The sequence below is a fragment of the Cryphonectria parasitica genome, assembly GCF_011745365.1.
Source record: "Cryphonectria parasitica EP155 unplaced genomic scaffold M406scaffold_9, whole genome shotgun sequence".
In the NCBI taxonomy this organism is placed as follows: domain Eukaryota; kingdom Fungi; phylum Ascomycota; class Sordariomycetes; order Diaporthales; family Cryphonectriaceae; genus Cryphonectria; species Cryphonectria parasitica.
In genome coordinates, this window is record NW_024468917.1 from 2,026,516 (window position 1) to 2,044,523 (window position 18,008).

The 18,008-nt window shown below is 51.8% G+C and overlaps 3 protein-coding genes across 3 annotated transcripts; 1 reads left to right on the forward strand and 2 right to left on the reverse strand.

Annotated features, from left to right (window-relative positions):
* Positions 1-21: 21 nt before the first annotated feature.
* On the reverse strand, positions 22-4,687 carry M406DRAFT_268032 (P-loop containing nucleoside triphosphate hydrolase protein; the record flags this gene model as incomplete). The annotated part of the gene is made up of 3 exons (XM_040917905.1): positions 22-282; positions 362-437; positions 489-4,687. 3 exons carry the CDS (start codon positions 4,685-4,687, stop codon positions 22-24), a joined length of 4,536 nt encoding a protein of 1,511 aa, XP_040771959.1.
* Positions 4,688-5,312: 625 nt separating this feature from the next.
* M406DRAFT_353645 (ARM repeat-containing protein) lies at positions 5,313-13,808 on the forward strand (the record flags this gene model as incomplete). The annotated part of the gene is made up of 5 exons (XM_040922777.1): positions 5,313-5,448; positions 5,519-7,611; positions 7,669-12,921; positions 12,983-13,445; positions 13,575-13,808. The coding sequence occupies 5 exons, from the start codon at positions 5,313-5,315 to the stop codon at positions 13,601-13,603; spliced, it is 7,974 nt and encodes a 2,657-aa protein (XP_040771960.1). The 3' UTR covers positions 13,604-13,808.
* A 2,184-nt stretch (positions 13,809-15,992) lies between these two features.
* Positions 15,993-16,795, reverse strand: M406DRAFT_296506 (DUF1768-domain-containing protein; the record flags this gene model as incomplete). Its single annotated transcript, XM_040919254.1, has 1 exon — positions 15,993-16,795. The coding sequence occupies exon 1, from the start codon at positions 16,734-16,736 to the stop codon at positions 15,993-15,995; it is 744 nt and encodes a 247-aa protein (XP_040771961.1). The 5' UTR covers positions 16,737-16,795.
* Positions 16,796-18,008: the final 1,213 nt, after the last annotated feature.

Sequence of the window (18,008 nt, forward strand, 5' to 3'; positions counted from 1 at the left end):
TTTCATCGTTGTCGTAGCTTCCTAAGCCGCGCCAGCCCTATTGCTGTTCACAACACCTCCGGTATTGTTCTTATTGTCTCCAAAGTCTTGTGAGAAGATCTGCTGCCAGACGGCCAGCCACTTCTCGTGCTGAGCCGTTGGCAACTTACCCGGATTCTTGAACGACCGGGTGAGCATCTCGCGTAGCCGGGACCTCAAAACTTTCATCACCAGCATCGTCTTCCAGTCAGGAGCGGCGAATCGTGCACGATTGCCATCGAGGACAAGAACCCCTGAGTACATCTGCGAGGTATGTGTCAGAGGATACGGAACATTTTTAAGACAGAGGGGAGAAGAGGAAGGGAAAGGGGGGGGGGCTCACGTCGGCGCGAACATCACCACACAGCAGCGCGATGGCAAATGACTCGGCAGCGGTCGTCTCGTGAGCATTCAGGTGTCTGAAAATGTCAGCATTGGTATTTCCTCAAAGATCGATGCAGAAGACTTACGCTTTCGACTGCATGATATGGTAGTAGCTCAGCCACCTGAGTTCATTGTGTCCCCTATTGACACTTGTCGGATGTAGGCTGATTGACTGGTTATTGCTCACGTTGCGCAGGCCCTTCCCGCCAGGAACATCGCGGATGAGCAGTTTAGGATAGAAGCTCCAGGCAATAACAGACTGCGTTATGGAATCGTTCTCGCTGTTGATGTTGACTCGCCTTGGCAGCTCAAAGAATGCCTGATTCCGCCGACGTCCACCGCCAGAGTGACGGAGGCGGTTCAGACTCCTGCGCTCCTCATCTGTAAGCTGCAAGAACCCAGAGTCGGCGAGTGCAGCCAGTAACGAGCCTTTGAGCTCTTCGATGTTGGCCAAATTTTGTGGGCTGAGGAAGTTTTTCCTGCAGAATTGGAACTCTTGGCCGCTGTTGCCAGAGGCGGACTGGCAGACACGCTTCCACGCCAAGTAGGCATTGTACACGGTCAGCAGGTCTGAATCTCCCCGCCGGTATGCCAGCCGAATCGCATCTGCCTGCGCCCGCTGGCCAAAGGGTGCCACGAAGGGAGATTTGGAGGACAGGATAGCTGCTACTGTGACAGCCATGTCGAGACACTTGAAAACCGTGCCCATGAGAACAAGCTTGCCAAGGAAGACATCCAGGGGAAGACGTGCAAGTTGTTGACCAAGCGGGGTCAACTCCTCCGCAGCCGTCAGGGCGCGCACGTCGACAAGGGCGTCAACAGCTCTGCGGATATTCTTGGCGGCAGGAGGATCCAGCGCTTGGCTAAGCGTTTCCTCGATACCTCCAATCTTGCAGATCTTGACACGAATCGCAAGATCTTGCAGTGACAAGCGGAGCATCTCAGGCGTCTGCTGATCGCTTATGATACTGTCATGTCTGTACTTGGTAAACATGTGAAAGCAGAGCCCTTCCTGCACACGACCGGCTCGGCCACGACGCTGCTTCGCATTCGCCCTCGAGATGAATGTGTCGATGAGGCGCGACAGCTGGCGACGCTCATCAAAGCGCATCTCACGATGCTTGCCAGTGTCAATCACGCAGGTGACGTCCGGAATAGTGATACCGGTCTCGGCAATGTTGGTCGCGAGCACAATCTTCCTGTACCCAGGAGGAGGGATGTGAAATGCCGCTTCCTGCTCTTCAGAAGCGATGCTAGAATGCATGGGGTAGACAAGCCAATCGGTCTGGAAGAATCTATCTCCTAGTAGCATATCGTTGAGCGTCCGAATGTCAGCAATGCCAGGAAGAAAGATGAGTATAGCCTTGCTATAATCGAGATAAGAGGGGTCCACCGCTATTCGTGAGATGAGCTGGACGATGAGATCGAAGTCGATCTCGTATTCATTGAGCTGGGACAGGGTATTGCGGGTACGAGGAGAGTATTGCTGAAGCGTCTTGAGAAGGTCGGGCTTGAGGGAACTGTCTGGTTCCGTGATGTCAAGCTCATCGTCGTCAAGACCAACGACCCTCTCCTTGACCCTCTTGTCGGCAGTGTAACCGGTCAACTCGACAGCATCCTCGAGATAGTTGACCTTGACGGGGAATGTCCGCCCAGGCACATTGAGCACCTGAGCCCCGCCAAAAAATTTCGAGAACCGCTCAGCATCCACCGTAGCTGACATCAGGACCACTTTCAGGTCCTTCCTCTTCGTCAACAGTTTCTTGAGGACGATAAGGAGGAAGTCGCTCTCGATGGATCGCTCGTGGACCTCATCAAGCACCAGGTGAGTAATTTCACGTAGCTCGTTGGAGCCCTCAAGCATCCTCATGACGATACCAGTCGTCGCGTAGATCAGTCGCGACTCTTTCGAGGTATTCGCTTCCAGTCTGATGGAATAGCCTACCAGTGACCGGGGCGTGCCAATCTCGCCTTTGCCTTCCCCAAGTTCTTCGCTAACACGACGAGCAAGAGATATAGCTGATATACGTCGGGGTTCGGTACAGTACACCTTGCATGGCTTGCCTTGAGAGAGCTGGTGTTCAAGCAAGAAAGACGGCACCTGGGTCGACTTGCCACAACCCGTTTCTCCGCAAATGATGACGACCTGCTCTCGCTCCACCGTGTCGACAACTTCTTGTCGAAAATGCCACATGGGCAGCTGCATGCGGGACTGCAGCATGGTCTGGTATTTCGGGGAACTTATCTTCTTTTGCCAAATGCCTTGGTAGTATTCGGGGCCACCCGACACCCGCTTTTCAGCCAAGATGTCGGTAGTATCGGCTCCATTGCGGCCGTTGTTTCGACCGCGGAATGCTCCCTGCAGTAGAACACCGTCCTCCTCTTCCTGGTCGCGTCGCTTGCGAACCAGAGCTCGTAATTCCTTGACGATAGCGCGATCCTGCGCATCCACCTCGTTCTTCTTGGCCTCTGCATATTCGGCCCAAAGGTCCCGGAACTGAGATGGCAACCGCAATGAGACCTTCTCGTCTTTCGCAGACGAGCCAAAGACAAGAAACAGTGCCGTCGTTGCAATAAAGGCCTCGGATTGCTTCTCGTCAGGCGTCGCAATCTCGGCCATCTTGAATACGAATTTGTTGGTTGACGAAGCGACTTCCACGCCAGCAACACCCTGCTCAGACAGAGGCTCCTGGGCTTTCGCCCACACAATGCTGAGGAGGTGCCTATGAGCAAATGCCGTCTCAGAGACCTTCATATATGCCAATTTGACAGAAGAGTCCCTAGACCGACAGGCCTCTTCCAAAACCCTCATCGGCGTGACACCTGTCAACTTCCCAAAATCTCTTATCGTGGTCTTGGTTCCATCGCTGTTGTTCATAACAGTGCTGGTCTTGCCATCAGCACCGACCTCGTTGGTGGGCAGAGCGGCAAACAGGTCCGCCAGTGCTTGATCTTCCTCGTCTTCATTCTCTGCTAAAATCTCTGCCGCCATGCGCTTCGCCTCTCTTGCAATCTCATCATCCTCTTCATCTTCATTGTCAGAGGCAGCTTCTTCCATCTCTTTCGTGGACGCTTCCTCTGCCGGCTTTGGGGAAGATTCCGCCTCAGCCTTGAGCCTCTTATTCTCCGCAAAGTCCCTCTCAAGGGCGATCCTCCGAGGCTCCCATTGCATCTGCGCTAGGCCAGCATCGAAAAGAGGATCTTTCTCAATTCTGTCTATCTTAGCCAGCAGTCTGGGTGTTTCTGAGTCGTCAGCGGAGTCTCCAGCCATCGAGGATGGCTGGAGTTGTTGCCCAGACTTGCGACTCTTTCGTGGCGCATCCTGCTGCGGTCGCTGTATCGAAAATAATTTTGTCTTTGTGTCCAAATATGCGGGTATAAGATCATCGGGTTCTATATCGCTGTCGTACGTGACGATTTGTCGTCGTGGTGTAGCTGTGCCAGAAGACCGTCCGGTCACATTCCCGTTCTTTTTCTTCGACTTTGCCTTTTGTAGAGTCTCTGGTTCCATGAGCAGCGGCGTGGTTGCTCCAGAAGGCAAAGGGGTATCAGCGGGCGTCTGTCCCTGCCTGCCTCGCTTGTCATAGTCTGGCAGGTCGCCCGCTGGGCATTCTCTCGCCAGCCAGTCTAACGCCTCGTCTAAGCCCCAGATAGAATCCTTGTTACTTCCAGAAATGTTTGTTGATATATCCAAGACAAATTGCAAAGCACCCTGTACCTTCTCTTCTGGGAACCCCGTGCCTTGCAGGGCCTGTTGCAATGTCCACATTTTGATCGTCAGGTCCTCCTCGGACAGCATCTTCCCGCCTGTCGCTCCCTCAGAATTTGTGTTGGAAGCGGCAAATCGACCCTCTGCCTGGATCAAATCCAGGATATGGTCCATGAGCTCCGTGGGCAACCATTTCTTCGCATTGAGAGACTCTGCCTGGCTTCGTAACAGCCGCCTCTCTGTATCGAGTCGTTGCTTCTGCCGCTGTGCATCTCGTTTGCTCTTTTGGGCGTATTTCTCCACTAACAACTGTAGCTCGGACTCTTCGAGTTGGGCCTCGAACTCCTCGGGCGTCAATTCTTTCTTCGTCTTCTCGGCAGTGCTCGCAGCCTTGTCGCTATCGTTGGGGTTCGGGGGTGGTTGTCCATTCGACTTGGTAGCTTCTGAAGTTTTGTTGGAAGGAGTAGGGGCAGTATCTACTGGCTCGACCCGGGCCTTGGAAACGACTGATGTTGTGGCATATCCTCTCGCAGGGTTGGCAGCGGGCTTCGACTTCTTCTTCTTGTTGCCTGCCATGATGGATATCAAGCTATGATGATGATGACGACGACGACGAATGACAGGAGCGAAAGAAGCGGTTCGTTATACAGTCTGTGGGAAGAGAAAGAAGAAGAAGAAGGGATGAGTGAAGGCCAACGGAGTAGGTATAAAGCACAGAGTATGGAGGGTTGAAGCCTAGCCAACAAGTCAGAAGGACGTAATAGTACTGTTGAAAACAAAGGCCCTTGCGTTCACTAGGTCAAGTTCACTGGTATACAAGGCACTGAGGCCAACAGGGATTGAGCTCCATAGTAAAAAAAAGACCACTCCAACCCTGACCCCGCGAAAATGGCAGAAACGCGCGACCGCTTACGAAGTTGGGAAGAGACCCCACCATCTGCTCCCCAAAGCTGGCAAAGCTAGTGAGTCTTTCGGCGAGCCGCAAAGTTATAGATCCAGACACAGACCCAGACCGAGACACAGACCCGGGAGTCCTACCCTCCAGTTCACAGGCTACACGAGCAAATGAGCGAGTTGGAGCGCTACATGATACCCTCGGACCCTAGAGTGCCTCTTGTTTTTCTCATTTTCCTTTTTTGCCTTCTCCCCCTTCCTCCTCGAAATAGTTGCGCCATGCAAATTCCGTGTCTCACTTGCCAGCATGACTGAACACGCCGAATTGAACGGCGCTGCGCCAGCTCTCGATCTCAAGGCTACCAAGGCTGCATTGACCTCCTCGTCGACCTCTTCAAGGATCTCGCAGCTTCGCACAGTTGATGATAAGATCTCCCAAAAGGGTATGCTGTTCCCTGCGATTTTGCAGTCTCAGGTGACGAGCTCGTTGCTAACCTATTCTTGCTTCTAAAGCTCTTGACAAGCAGATCCAGTTGCAACTTCTCAAGCTCCTCTTCTGGACTCACTCCTTCTATGGCGACCGAGATTCACGACTGGCGGTGCAACGATGTCTGATCTCGATCTGCAAGGAGGGCGACGCCGCTCTTCTTACGCCTCTTGTGGCCGCCATCCGCCAAGAAGCCCTTAAGCCGGGCATTGCGAGCTCCAATGCCTTCGTCCTCCTCGAGTGGTGCAGTTTGTTGGCGCAAAACCTGGCCGGAACACCACACTGGGACAAGCTCGGCAAGGACATAATAGTGGCGGCAGCTGATGCCTTGGACAAGTGCTGCTCGGCCTCATCAAAATCTGGTGTGGCCCACTCGGCTCTCGTGGTCGCCCGTCGTGGCATTCGGAAGCTAGTATCTGTGCCGGACAGCAGAGAGAAGACGATATCCGAGGCCGTACAAGTGCTATCTGCGAAGGCTGCGCAGGCCTCTCCCAAGAACGCCATCATGCTCGGCGTGATTGCCGGTGTGTGCTCGAGGAAACCCGAAGCAACGCCGATCCTGGAACAGCAAAAATCCCATTACTTCAGCTTCTACGTTCGAGAGGTGATAGGTTCCAAGACACCATTACCAAAACACCTGGCAGCTGGCCTCGGCGACTTCTTCTCTGCATTTGTGACGCCTGAGGAGTTCGAGAAGGAGATCGTAACGCCGTTGGAAAAGGGGCTCCTGCGTGCGCCTGAGATCGTTTTAAACGACCTCATTACGCCCCTCGTCAAGAGCCTGCCAAAAGATTGGGATCTGTCCAAGGTTCTACAGGGGCATCTGCTCAAGTCTCTACTATCCAACATCAAGTCATCAAATGCCGTCATTCGATCTGGGGCTGTCACGGCCTTCCGCATTCTGGCAGATAAATGCCATGATATGGTTCTCATGGAGAAAGTCGCAGACGAGCTTTTGTCCCCATTAAAAAGTGGCAAACTGGCTTCGCCTGACCACAGGATCCTTCACTGTGAGATGCTGTCAGCGTTGCCTATGTTTGGAGCCGTTGCTGCCAAGATCGTCGGCGGTCTGCCAACCCCTATTGGCAAGGAAGGCAACGAGGCTGCACTGACTGCGGAAACTTCTGTCTTGAGCGCCTCTGTCAAGGTTCTCATGACTGAAGGCACGGAGATACCCAAGACTGTTACTGATACATATGCAAAAGGCCTCGCAGACAAGAAGCTGTCGTCACGGCGAATCTGGGTGCTGAGTGTAGGGGACGTCCTGAATTCTTTCGAATCTGGCGATACCCGAACTCCAGTGTTCGTCAAGTTCGCCGAGTCCGTCCTGCCTGCTCTCTTCACTACCTACAACGACGTTCTGAAAAACCCTCTGAAGTCGTCTCAGGACGGTACCATAACCGCAGCTTATGTTCTCTGCGCTGTCGCTCCACCTCTTCTTGAGATTGAAAGCAATGAGAAGCTCAGCTCTTTGCTCGGACAGTTTTCTATATCGAAACAGTGTTTGAATCTGGAGCCTAAGCCGTCTTTCCTCCTCAATCCACGTGTCTACACCAAAATCACGTCGGCTGAAGATGCGCGGTGGCTCTCCAGAGCACTGTCAGCTGTCGCGTCGTCATTGCCAGACCACATCTCTGGACCCGCTGCCGTCAATACCGCTTGGGTACACGCCTTTCTGTACCTAATCTGTACTACGTCCCTGAGCACGAGACTCCAAAAAGAGTGCGCCGACACTCTGAGCAAAGTGTATCTGTACAACGTCGAAAAGATGTCCAGGATCGTAATTTCTGGCATATGGGAGTGGATAGAGTCCGTCAACAGTGGCGACAAAGAGAGCGCGCCTCTGCTGGCCAAGGCTGACAATAGCAACCTACAAGTTGCTCTCAGGTCAATATGTCTGACATCTGAGGATCTCAAGAAGGCGGATCAGGAACCTAACAAGGCACTGCTTGAGGAGCAAATGTGCTCCTTGCTTGTTCTCGCGAGACCGCAACTGATACCTCGTTCCGCCTGGATTGACCTGTGCTTGCGGCTTAACTTGGATCCGGGCGATTTGGCAAGAAAATATGAAACGGCCTTGCTTGATGAAGTTGTTAGGCGTTCGGATTTCTCACAACCCGTAAGTCCGAATTTCTTCGCCTGCCAACGATCTCTACTTACCTTTTTCTCTTCTCAGGCCCCTGTGAAGGAAGCTGCGTATGATGCCGCAGCAGAGCTCGCCTTCGTCGCGCCAGAAACCATGACCCGGAGGATTGAAACGCTCATCCGAACTGATCTCAACGTCGTAAAGCTGGCGGACATCGGACCGCTGGAAGCGGCCATCTTCCGGACGCCAGAGGGGACAGCATTCGTGGACGTTCTTGCCAAGAAGGAGAACGTTATCCCCAACAAGAACGTCAAAGACTACGATACTCTGAAGTGGGAAGAAGATCTGAGAGCCCAGCTGGCAGCGAAGAAGGGGACGCAAAAGAAGCTCACGGCAGATGAGACGGCAAAGGTGAATGCCCAACTAAAGAAAGAGGTCGAGATACGAAAGAGTGTTCAACACGTCGCAGCTCAAATGTTGAGAGGCATTGGTGTTGTTCGCAGTCTCGCCACTGGTCCGCCCACCGACGCCTCCCTATGGATGGGCGCTGCTGTCAATTCACTGCTGGATGCTCTCGACGCGGGAGCAAGCTTGATTACCGGAGACGCCGGCCCACAGGCCTATATTGCTTTGGCTAATCGGATCTCAGACCGGCTGGGATCTATGCGCCCTTTTGTTGGGATCGCAACATTGAGGGCGCACGAAATCTCAAGTCTCCCTGAGAATCTGCAGCAGGAGCCATTCGAGGACCTAGTGACTCGTGTCCTCTACCGTCTGCGCTTTGCGGGAGAACAACGACCATTTGACACTGTCTCGCTCATCTACATATTGCCGTTGATCCTCTTTGTCATCCACAGAGGTGGATTTGGAAAGACACCAGATGACCGCGATGCACAGCTGGTATTGGCAATTGAATTCCTGTCATTCCACACCAGCGTTTGCGAGGACGAGGCAATTCCGCGATTAGAGGTCTTGTCTATGCTCATCTTCTCGATGCAGCACTATGCTCAGCACTACAAGATTGCAAAGGACTGTTTCGCAGATCTTGTGCGCTGTATCGCGCCAAATATCAGCCGCGATGAGGTAAATGTTCTTTCCAGAGGGGCCATTGTACCACAAGCGTCTGTCAAGACCACGGTGCTACAGTCTATCAGCGCTGAGGTCGACATGAGCGATTTGGGCTTTTCACAAGAGATTTGGCTGGCATGTCACGATGACGTCGACGAGAATGTGGAACTCGGCCAGGAAATTTGGCAAGAGAGCGATTTCCATGTCTCAGCTGATGTTCCTTTGATGATGCTTGCCTATGTAGAGAGCCAGGAAATTCAGTTGCGCCGCGCCGCAGCGAAGTCTCTGGCCGAGGCGGTGAGCTTGCACAAATCGACAATGCAGGAGGTTCTTGAGAAATTAAGGGCGTCCTACGCAGAGCTCGCCAAAGAGAGGAAGCAGGAACTTGATGCATTTGGCATGCCGAGGAAGATGGACCTATCTGATCCATGGGAGGCCAGACACGGCATTGCTTTCGCCTTCAAAGAGCTTGCACCGCATCTTGAGAAGTCTCAACTTGATGACTTCTTCGCCTTCCTCATCGAGTCAGGTCCGCTGGGTGACCGAAATGACACTGTGAGAGGCGAGATGCTAGAAGCAGCGAACAATGCCATCACTGTCCACGGCAAGGCCATATTGGATAAGCTGATGCAAGCATTTGAGCGGACACTCGAGGTGCCTGACAAGGGCTCAGCCTTTGGCGACCGAGTCAACGAGGCAGTGATTATTATGTATGGTACGCTGGCTCGGCATCTCAAGCCAGGCGATGCCAAGATATCTGCTGTCATCGATAGGCTTTTGGTCACACTCAGCACGCCATCCGAGACTGTTCAGTACGCTGTGGCTGAATGTCTGCCACCTCTCGTCCGAACCTGTGGCGACAAGTCGTCCAAATACTTCGACCAGGTCATGGAGACTCTTCTCGCGTCCAAGAAATATGCGGAGCAGCGTGGTGCGGCCTATGGTCTCGCCGGCCTGGTGCTTGGCCGTGGAATCACGTCTCTCAAGGATTACCGCATAATGAGCACTCTCAAGGGCGCTAATGAGAACAAGAAAGAGGTCAATCAGAGGGAGGGTGCCCTCTTGGCCTACGAGCTCCTTTCGTCCATGCTTGGGCGTCTTTTCGAGCCCTACGTCATCCAAATCGTGCCGCAGCTGCTTACAGGTTTTGGCGATGGTAATGCGAATGTACGCGATGCCGCATTAGCTGCATCAAAGGCTTGCTTCGCTCATCTCAGTCCTTACGGTGTCAAGAAGATCATGCCTACTCTGCTGTTCGGTCTGGACGACGACCAGTGGCGCAGCAAGAAGGGGGCTTGCGACCTGCTAGGAGCCATGGCTTATCTTGATCCTCAACAGCTGGCGCAGAGTCTGCCGGATATCATTCCGCCATTGACTGCTGTCCTCAATGACAGTCATAAAGAGGTCCGTGCTGCCGCGAAGCAGAGTCTGAAGAGGTTCGGCGAGGTCATCAATAACCCTGAAGTCAAGAGTCTGGTGTCTATCCTCCTCAAAGCCCTTAGCGACCCTACAAAGTACACAGACGAGGCACTGGATTCTCTCATCAAAGTTCAGTTCGTGCACTACCTGGATGCGCCGTCGTTGGCTCTTGTCAGCCGCATCTTGCAGCGTGGTCTAGGCGACAGGTCTAACACGAAGCGCAAGGCATCTCAAGTTATTGGTAGCTTGGCACATCTCACCGAGAAGAAGGACCTTGTTGCCCATTTGCCTGTGTTGGTGGCTGGCCTCAAAATTGCTGTCGTAGACCCTGTGCCAACCACCCGAGCAACTGCCTCAAGGGCACTGGGTTCACTGGTGGAGAAGCTAGGCGAAGATGCTTTGCCGGATCTCATTCCCCAACTCATGCAGACCCTCAAATCCGACACTGGTGCTGGCGACCGTCTTGGTTCTGCACAGGCACTGTCCGAAGTCCTCGCAGGGCTTGGCACCTCCCGTCTCGAGGAGACTCTGCCTACCATCCTGCAGAATGTCGAATCTTCCAAGGCTGCCATTCGCGAAGGCTTCATGTCACTGTTCATTTTCCTGCCTGTGTGCTTCGGAAATAGCTTTGCCAACTACCTCGGCAAGATCATCCCTCCCATCTTGGCTGGTCTAGCAGACGATGTGGAATCGATCCGCGAGACAGCCCTACGAGCCGGTCGTCTGCTTGTCAAGAATTTCGCTGCTAAGGCTGTGGATCTTTTGCTTCCCGAGCTTGAGCGTGGTCTGGCTGATGACAGCTACAGAATTCGACTCAGCTCCGTCGAGCTTGTCGGTGATCTGCTCTTCAACCTCAGTGGCATCACAGGCAAGGAAGATGTCGAGGAGATGGAGGAGGAGACCATCAGAGAAGCCGGTACATCCCTGCGCGAGACGCTTGGCGAAGAGAAGCGCAACAAGATTCTATCGGCACTCTATGTCTGCCGCAACGATACTGCCGCCGCCGTTCGCGCTGCAGCCATTAGCGTCTGGAAGGCACTGGTATCCAGCCCAAGAACGCTTAAGGAGTTGGTCCCAACTCTTACCCAACTTATCATTCGCCGCCTCGGCAGCGCCAACATGGAACACCGTGTCATTGCCAGCAATTCCCTGGGCGAACTCATTCGCAGGGCTGGCGACGGTGTTCTTGCGAGTCTCTTGCCAACCTTGGAGGATGGCCTGCAGACTTCGACCGACACAGATGCGCGACAAGGTATCTGTCTGGCTCTGAAGGAGCTCATTTCATCCGCCTCCCCAGAAGCTCTCGAAGACCATGAGAAGATTCTCATCTCGGTTGTCCGGACTGCTCTTACCGACTCGGATGAGGACGTCAGAGAGGCCGCGGCTGAGGCTTTCGACTCGCTGCAGCAGATCCTGGGCAAGCGCGCTGTCGACCAAGTGTTGCCATATCTGCTTAACCTTCTGCGGTCTGACGAGGATGCGGACCATGCTCTGCAGGCTCTTTTGACACTGCTCACGGAGACAACCCGATCCAACATCATTCTGCCAAACCTCATCCCGACTCTCATCGCTCCTCCAATCTCCGCATTCAATGCAAAGGCGTTGGCGTCCCTGTCCAAGGTTGCAGGCGCTGCTATGAACCGTCGCCTGCCTGGCATCATCAACTCACTTATGGACAACATCATCAACTCCACCGATGATGAACTGCGTGAAGACCTCGATAAGTCGTTCGACACTGTCATCTTGTCCATTGACGAGTCTGATGGCCTGAACACGACAATGAACGTGCTCCTTCAGCTTATGAAGCACGAGGACCACCGGAAGCGGGCATCGACAGGACGGCATCTTGCCAACTTCTTTGCCCAGACCGACGTAGATTACGCTCGCTACAACCAGGACATCATCCGTGCCCTACTTATCTCTTTCGGTGACCGGGATATGGAGGTCGTCAGGGCTGCTTGGGGTGCATTAAGCGAGTTTACCAAACATCTCAGAAAGGAAGAAATGGACGCACTCGTTTCATCCACGAGACAGACTCTTCTCCAAGTCGGCGTCGCTGGCTCCAACTTACCTGGTTTCGAACTACCCAAGGGCATCAATGCCATCCTGCCGATCTTCTTGCAGGGCCTCATGAACGGAACGCCCGACCAAAGGACAACAGCTGCTCTCGCCATTTCCGATATTGTGGACAGAACAAGCGAGGCTTCTCTGAAGCCTTTTGTTACTCAGATCACAGGTCCTCTCATCCGTGTCGTCTCAGAGCGGTCAACGGATGTCAAGTCCGCCATCCTTCTTGCTCTCAATAACCTGCTGGAGAAGATGCCAACTGCGCTCAAGCCATTCTTGCCTCAGTTGCAACGCACCTTTGCCAAATCCCTGGCCGATACTTCAAGTGACTTACTTCGGACACGTGCGGCTAAAGCCCTGGGTACTTTGATCAAGTTCACGCCTCGTGTCGACCCTCTCATCGCCGAGCTAGTGACCGGCTCTAAGACATCTGATCCTGGTGTCAGAACAGCCATGCTCAAGGCTTTGTATGAGGTCATCAGTAAAGCAGGCGCCAACATGGGCGAGTCGTCTCGGACGGCTGTCCTCGGTCTCATCGACATGGAAACAGATGAGCGTGACGACAACATGACTATCACCAACGCCAAGCTCTTTGGCGCTCTCCTGAAGAACGTGCCGCCAGAGGTGGCAACCAATCTGCTCAAGAGCAGGGCCATGACCACGAATTTCAGTCACACATCGGTATTGACTCTGAATGCTGTGTTGGTAGAGTCACCGTCAACGTTGCTGGACACCCCGCTGGCTGAGGATCTGCCCGAATTGCTGTGTCAAGGCATGTCCCACAAAGAGGTAGGTCACTGCCCCATTACTTCTCATTTAGCACAGCAAAATACTAACTCATTATTGTTAGCCTTTCATTGCAGACAACTTCATCCTGGCAACTGGCAAATATCTCCTGACCGACACACCAAAGTCCTTTGAGTCGACCAAATCAATTTTCGAATCCCTCGCCATCCTCATCCCACCCGGTGGACCCGTCGATGCCCGCCGCCTCTCGCTTGTAGTGGTGCGCACAGTGTGCCGCGCCAACATGGACATGGTCCGTCCACACCTTGGCCTCCTTGCGCCTCCCATATTCGCATCGGTCCGTGACATGGTCATCCCAGTGAAGCTTGCAGCCGAAGCCGCATTCGTCGCAATCTTCAACGTCGTGGACGACGAGAGCAAGATCTTTGACAAGTTCTTGGCCAGTGACGTGGGCACTGCTCTTCCTGCCAATACCAAGAGGAGCATGGGCGATTACTTCAAGCGTGTGGCGCTGAGATTAGGAGCTCAGGCTAGGGAGAGGAGAGATGCTGAGGGCGGTATGACTGGTACGTTGGGATTGGGTGAGGACGAACGCGAAGATGAGAGGGAGATCTGGAGTGTGGGGAAGGTAGACGTTGGCGGAGATGTTTTTGGGAAGGACTAGGCGAATAGGGGTGCTGTACTTGCTTGAAAAGGGTGTGGTGGACCTCGTGAGGGTTCGTGAGCTTCGAGAAGATACCAATGGGTTGTTTGCTCTCTTCTTTTTATATGATTCAATGCATGGCATGGTTACCAATTGCTTAGGTTCAAAGTTTGTAGTTGGATGGGGGAGGGAAAAAAAGCACATGGCTGGATTTTAATTTTTCGAAAGTGGACGAATTGATTTCCAGGTCCCCAAGATATGGTCAGAATGACAGCACTCTTGCCAGACATGTTTTGTTTCGTGAGCGCCTTCACTCAGGTCCTCGGTTAACTGTCCTCGTGCTCTCAATCCTACCTCTTTGTTCAGATCTCTTCCTGAGCATTCTTCACAACCTTGAAGATCTCCTCACAACCACCCTATGCGCATGACGGGTGTCTGTCTCAGTCTGTGAACTCCATAAGCAGAACAGTCCACCCACCGCCACTAATAATCATGATTCTCAGCTGTCTCTAGATTTTCACCAGTGTTCAACCCAGCACAACCTCGATCGATTGTATGTCACAAAGTGAAAGACATAGTAAACAGTAGGGAACGTTGGTATGCACTTGCTTTGAAACTTCAAACTGTAGCCTTGCCAATTGTCTCCTGTTCTTGGTGCTCTTCTGGTCTTTTGCTCATGTATACTCATATCGTCTCGTATGATAGTGCATATTCCTTAACTATCCACTCAAATCGAAGGTGCCACTATGCCATTCCATCCTCCCCGCACCAGTATGCTGTATCAATACATTCAATGCGGTTCCTATTAACCTCACTAAGCTGAACTGATGGCCTTAGATTATCAATATATATCCTGTGAATTTTCAACTCAGCTGGATTCACGGTATTGGAGAGTGTGCAATGCAGACCTTGTTAATTGAGTGTCGATATTGAAGAGGAGCTTATTATTTGGTTTATAAAACCATTACTCTTTCTGTAAAATATAGAATATTTTCTTAATCTCTGTTTCTAATGATACAATGAATAAGGGTTCACGCTGCTAGTAGTGACAACTTACTTAGTGACTTTACACAGAATAGTATAATTAGCTAAAGCTTCTTCAGATGTCAGAGCACACATTTTGTCAGAATATCCTTACATTTACTCATTTGTCTGGATTACAACAGAGGGTGAATCACTTGTTTGAACATAATTTAAACATTCAGCCAATTCCAGAATATAAATATTAAGCCTTAAACACTCTGAACAAACATTTCTGGCTTGGTTTATTAGCAATGTGCACCACATCGTATGAGCACTGCACAAACTCGCCAGAAGCTGTGGTCTGCTAAAATAAAACTGAGTGAGTTTACCACCTCTAACACTGTTTTATTTGCAACCCCTTTGGAGGTAGATTTCCGATAATTTGTATAATCCGCACAATTGACTGAGTCTAATACACTTCGACATTAACAATGTTTTATACTGAAGAGCAACAATAATGGAGCAAGACTATCTACGGCAACACCGACAGCTCCATGGTGATGAGATGGACCTGACTCTCAAGCAAATCGCGATATGGGGGCATAAACATGGGTTCCAGCTCCTGGACAAGAAGAAGTGCTGCAAATGCAACATGCAGCCAGGGAAGGAATGCCATTGTCGTGATGTTGGTTGCAAAATGTCGCATTGCGGAGACGATGATCATGGACCATGCGGCAATGGGCACACTGGGTGTGCGAATTGCGCTTGGGACATCGAGAAGAAGATTCCAGTGACCAAGAAGGCGCTACAAGCTTATCGTCTGCTCAAGAAGGATGCGGCTGTATTGCATAGCGAGTTGCTTCAGAAGGATGACGAGTTAGCCACAAGAAGAAAGCAGCTTGCGAATGCTCAGAATTTCTGTAAAACTCTGGAGATAAGTATTTCAAGGCGAGACTCTGAAATCAAGGAGTCACAGGCGAAATACCAGATGATACAGGAGAAGTTGGGGAGGTCGAAGGTAGTGGGACAAAAGAAAGCAGCGGATAAGCCTGTGGACAATGTCGCTGTAGAAGGGAAAGCAATAGACAGAGGAGTTGCTTCTGAGGATTCCTGGAAAGCTGGGGAAGGAAAGATAGCAGAGAAACCCGTAAAGGATGCTATTGCCAAGGGAAGGACAACAGACATGAGCGTTGCTCCTGAGGAATCCTTGCAGGCATGTGACTAGGCAAGATCGCCCTGACGGGCACTGTTGGGGCTTCTGAATCGCTCGAGTAGGAAAAGGAGTGACATGGGGCAGAGTGTTTATTGATGGCCCGGAAGCCAGAGAAAGTCACATTTCTCTATGATGCATTGGGTCGGATTGTGAGCAAGGGCTGAAAGCTTGTGTAATGTTATGATGCCCAACTAAGATATTGTGTAGCAGCACGCATGATCATAATTGGACTACTCATAGTAGGCAGTATTTGTTTCCTTACCTCTGTATTTGTGTAACCTCGTGAGTCTCGATTTAGTCATCATCGCAGCTGTTCTCTGAGTGTGTCTCCCCAGCACCAGCTACCAAATTCGCATTTCCCCCTTCAGCCTCCTTCTTGAGCCTCTCTCTCGTATGCATCAGCGCTATCCCCAGTAAGTTACTCCCCCAAGACTCTCTAGCCACTTCTGCATCCTTCGCCTTGAACCCAATGCCCCATATTCGGTCAAACGGGCTCGCCTCAACCAGCTCTCTCCCCCAAGTATACAGTAGCTGTGCCTTCAACTTGAGGGTATCGTCGTTGGCGGGACTTGTGAATTTCAACCAGTTTCCCTCCTCGACGATTCGCATCCTCTCCCTCTTCCACACCTCGTCATCGAATCCCCTGATCTTGCGGCCCATGTTCCGGATTATTCTTGGGTGCAGTTTCTGCCCTGCCAGGATCCGTGCCGCGATGTCGTTGTCGCCGAAGAGCACCGCCTTCTGGTACATCATCCAGTGTTCCGCCGTGACGAATATCTTGGACGGGTCCGAGGGGGAGTAGAAGGGGTACTTGTACCACTGCGACATGTAGCCGTGAGGCGGCTCGGTCTCGCGCCAGAAGAAGATGGGACCGCGATCCTCTGGATCTGCATCTGCGGATGATGGTTCTGGGCATGCCAGAGTGGTGTTGGCTAGCTGCTCAGAGATCACTGCCTTGCCTTTGCCCTTGTTATTTCTGTGGGCTCTCTTTGAGACCCCCGTGGGGCGCGACGGGTCGCTGTTTGACGAAGACATCATCAAGATCGTGTCAAGATCTTTGGTAATCGCCTCAGTTGCCCAGACGTAACGATCGATTCGGGGACGTGATGAAAATTGGACTTGCTCTAGAGGTGCAGTATTACATAGACGCATAGGCATAGACATGCGTTGAAGGCTATCAATGACAAGAGGTCAATGGTTTTGCATGATATATGTTGACTTTGAGATGCTGTAGAAACATAGTGGCCCGTCCAAGGTCAGGCGCAGATGTTGTGTTACCCCAACCCCAAGTGAGGCTATGTGTGTGACTCTTCGTCAATCTGACTCACGCCGGACCATATTGGGTCCCAGGTTCCTGATGGCAGTAACGTTGTACAGGCTTCTTGCCGCCACAGTCATAAATCATCTAGGCTTTTGCAGGGTCAGGAAAGAATTGGCCATACGGGCAGTCCCCTAGAGCGATGGTCATTGTAGTTTCCCAGCTTGGACTCCTAATTGTGACGACCTCGTGATCGCCAACGGATCCTAATAAACTACAACTCAAGAGCCGCCACCCGCCCCAACCACCCAGAATTAATTATTATTATGATTATCTTTTCTTGAAGAAAAAAAAAAAAAAAAAACACCAAAAAAACCACAACGACAGCAAGATTTTACGAATGCGAGCGAAATAGACACTCCGATCTGGTAATTGTCTCAGCTTTGTTCATTGAGAGCGGCGGCGGAATTCTACTTTGCGATAAATAGTGTATTCGTGAAAATAGGATTTACTTGTCAATATCCCGACATTATGTAGTTACCCGAAACATCTTTTCAGATCCTCCGTTAACATGTGTTTGGCAGCCTTTGCATCCTTCACCCTCATTTGAGATTCATGCTGCGTCGCACTGTTGTTTTCTTCAAGAACATGGACAACTTCGCATGCATGCACCGATCGCTTCGTTGTGCTCCGCGGGTGAGATATTTGCTATTTATTAGGTCTGTTTGGTCACATTTCACGTGGTGAGGTGAAGCGAGCAAACCCCCCCACGGAGCCGGAGGGGGGCCAGAGACCTTGAAACTTCGGCCATTTCGTATGTGTCCCGGTTGTATAGAGAACTTGCCCGTTGGACGAGGCCATGCAGCATAGAATAATGCCCGAAGTAATCGGTGGTCATCTGACGTAGGACGGGAATTGGGAGAAGCGAAACTGCACAGACATACTATCACATTGCTAGGTTCGTTCAGAGCAATCATTTTCTTTTTGGTCTCGGCATTACATTAAGGTCTCTATTCGAGTAATGCATCGGACATGAAGATGTTGTGAGAGAT